Source organism: Ceratina calcarata, unplaced genomic scaffold, assembly GCF_001652005.2.
Source record: "Ceratina calcarata isolate Rehan_Ccalc_2016 unplaced genomic scaffold, ASM165200v1 scaffold531, whole genome shotgun sequence".
Lineage (NCBI taxonomy): Eukaryota > Metazoa > Arthropoda > Insecta > Hymenoptera > Apidae > Ceratina > Ceratina calcarata.
Window position 1 is genome coordinate 1 of NW_017176465.1, and position 2,642 is coordinate 2,642.

The window sequence follows — 2,642 nt, forward strand, 5'->3', positions numbered from 1 at the left end:
TGTAAAATTATTATAACTTATATTTCTATTGTTTTATTTTAGTTTTCACTAATTAATAACGAAAATATACGTAGTATAGTCAAGCTTTAGTAAAATTAATATCTGAGTAAATACGTGAATTCTTAATGATTTAGTATTGCTTAACTAATAGCTATTAACTGTACAAACGTCAGAATGCGTAGTTTATGATTCTACGTAAATGTAACTAATGTACAAATGTATTTTCGTTCGAAATAAATATTTATAATTATTTATTAACTGAGTCGTCAATCCCTTATACCCTCCGAAAGTTCATCATAGTTGGCTATGAGCTTCATTATCAACAACAAAACATCATGACAGTCATGGTCGTTTGTTTGAGCGTATGACATGCTCTCATCATAGCAACGTTCGCCGATACTTTTCATATCTAAATTCCTACGAAGATCAAGCCTCATCGTCTTCATGATCAAATTCACTAGTTCCGTCGATTCATGTCCAATGAGATGCTTCTTACGAAGACCAGAATATCACTCCGGAGAGTTCAAACAGTTATAATAAGGTAGATCGAGCCGATCGTGCACGATTCGTGATACTTAAACGTGAAACTCACGTCTCGCGTTCTCCATTATTATTTTATATAATTTTCTAACAGAAATTATGATTCGAGTAACACGCGTTTCATTTTATTTACGAAACGTTTTATCTGTTGGACTTTGAGCGAAAGTTTCTGCGAGGTTGGAATTTATGTCTGATTACTCTATCTACTGTCTATGTCAGATGAAGAAGGGAACTTGAAATATTTGTTGATGTGTTACTCAGTTCCCTTGGAATTTTATAGTTTTTTAAGATGATGGATAATGTTTAATTAAATGAAATTGAAATTGTCAACTGAAACGAAACATTGACGAGAGATTTATTTTTAGATACTTCCTGTTGAATTGATTGTAGATAATTATCTACGAATGATTGATTTATGTAATTTGTAAATGCAGAAAATTTGCATCGTGTAAAGGAGGGGGAGAGAAGGACATACCACCATGTGCAAAAATAGCAAGATTCGAGTCATGTCAGCTGGATCCATGCATGCTGGATCCATGCAAACCGGAACCGACGGTGGTCATCATTGGGGCAGGAATGGCAGGATTATCAGCAGCTCACCGATTGGCACAATGCGGCCTCCAAAATTTCACGATATTGGAGGCAACGGATAGGTTCGTTCACATGCATAGTAGAATTTAATAATTTTTCCAGTATTACAAAAACACACAATTCCTAAATACTGTTAGCTTTTTATGTATTAACGGTTTTGTTGTGTTGTTTAAAATCCTTAATTTCGTAGACACGCATTCCTAATGCATAGCCAGAAATTGGGACATTTTCATTACTATTGTACTTGATTACATTATATGACTATGAATAACTGATTCGATTCGCAGGCCAGGAGGTCGGATTCACTCGTGTTGGCTGGGAGATGTCGTGGCCGAGATGGGTGCCACCTGGATCGAAGGGGGATGCGTCGCGAATCCCGTGTTCACTCTGGCCGCCCAAGAGGGTCTTCTGAAGCCACCCCTTTTCAGGCCTGATCCAAGCCGCGGACTTTTCTGCACGAGCGACGGCCGGGCTATCGATCTTCCAGTTAGCATCACCGCGTATCACACGTTCCGACAGATCGAACAACAGGCGGCAACCCTTTTCTCCCTTGGTTGCGGCCGCACCCACGGTACGTTGCTGAATTTCATGGGAGTCCGAATTCAGCAGGAGCTCCACAATTTCCCGGAGGAGCAACGGTACAGTTGCCCAGGTCAACTGACAACTTTATCGGCAGTGATGTAAAAGTAGTCGTGGTTTTACTAATTACACCGTACAACACAACAGTTTTTTTTTACAATATCCACATTTATCAATTAACGTCCGCTGCTCATAAAAGACAGGAAAATAGAAATATTGATAAGACTGTATAGTAAATGTCCCAATTTCTGTTTATGTTACAATCACTACTCACTCACTTAAGTTGCATGTGAAATTATAGAAAGAAGGCAGTGACTAGCAATTGAGATGTGAATCCGAATTGAAACATTTACTTATCTTAATTTTCTGGATTTGCTTTTGGCATGAGAAACTCTATAAAGAGAAACTTTATAAGAATCACGTGGTGAATACCGTAAAAAATGAAAAAAAGTTGTTCTTTGTTGGACTGTGTTATTATTCAAAATGAACATAATCTCTTGTTAATTAATTAATATTATTTCTTAATCGGAACGGAGAATTTAATTACGAAACTATTAGATTTTTCCGATTAATCAACGTTACGTTACATCACTGCGTTTTTAACGACACAGTACCACGGTTCGTTCTCTTTCGATACCGTTGGCCATTTCGCGTTTCCAGATATGATGCAGCCAGGGTGATGTACGGAATGACTAACTGCGTGAGGTGCCGATGCGGCGATGATTTGTCGTTGGTTTCTGCTGATCAATTCGGCAGTTACATCGAGATACCCGGTGGCAACGTAAGGGTACCCCTTGGATACGTCGGAGTGCTCGCCCCCCTTTTGAGAGATCTTCCCAGTTGTTCCCTCAAGTTGGTCAAATGTTTTTTGTACTTTTACAATAAAATTACAATTGTTTATTATTTTAGAAAACATTACCTCTCTATAAAAT

The 2,642-nt window shown here is 38.1% G+C and overlaps 1 protein-coding gene across 1 annotated transcript in view; it reads left to right on the top strand.

Moving 5' to 3' along the window:
• The first annotated feature begins 1,089 nt into the window (after window positions 1-1,089).
• LOC108628642 (peroxisomal N(1)-acetyl-spermine/spermidine oxidase) overlaps window positions 1,090-2,642 on the top strand; it is a 4,301-nt gene continuing 2,748 nt past the window's right edge. Inside the window, exons 1-3 of the mRNA XM_026816639.1 lie at window positions 1,090-1,193; window positions 1,419-1,769; window positions 2,371-2,562. Coding sequence (XP_026672440.1) covers window positions 1,117-1,193; window positions 1,419-1,769; window positions 2,371-2,562 — 620 coding nt within the window. The 5' untranslated portion in view covers window positions 1,090-1,116. The remainder of the gene's footprint in view (window positions 1,194-1,418; window positions 1,770-2,370; window positions 2,563-2,642) is intronic.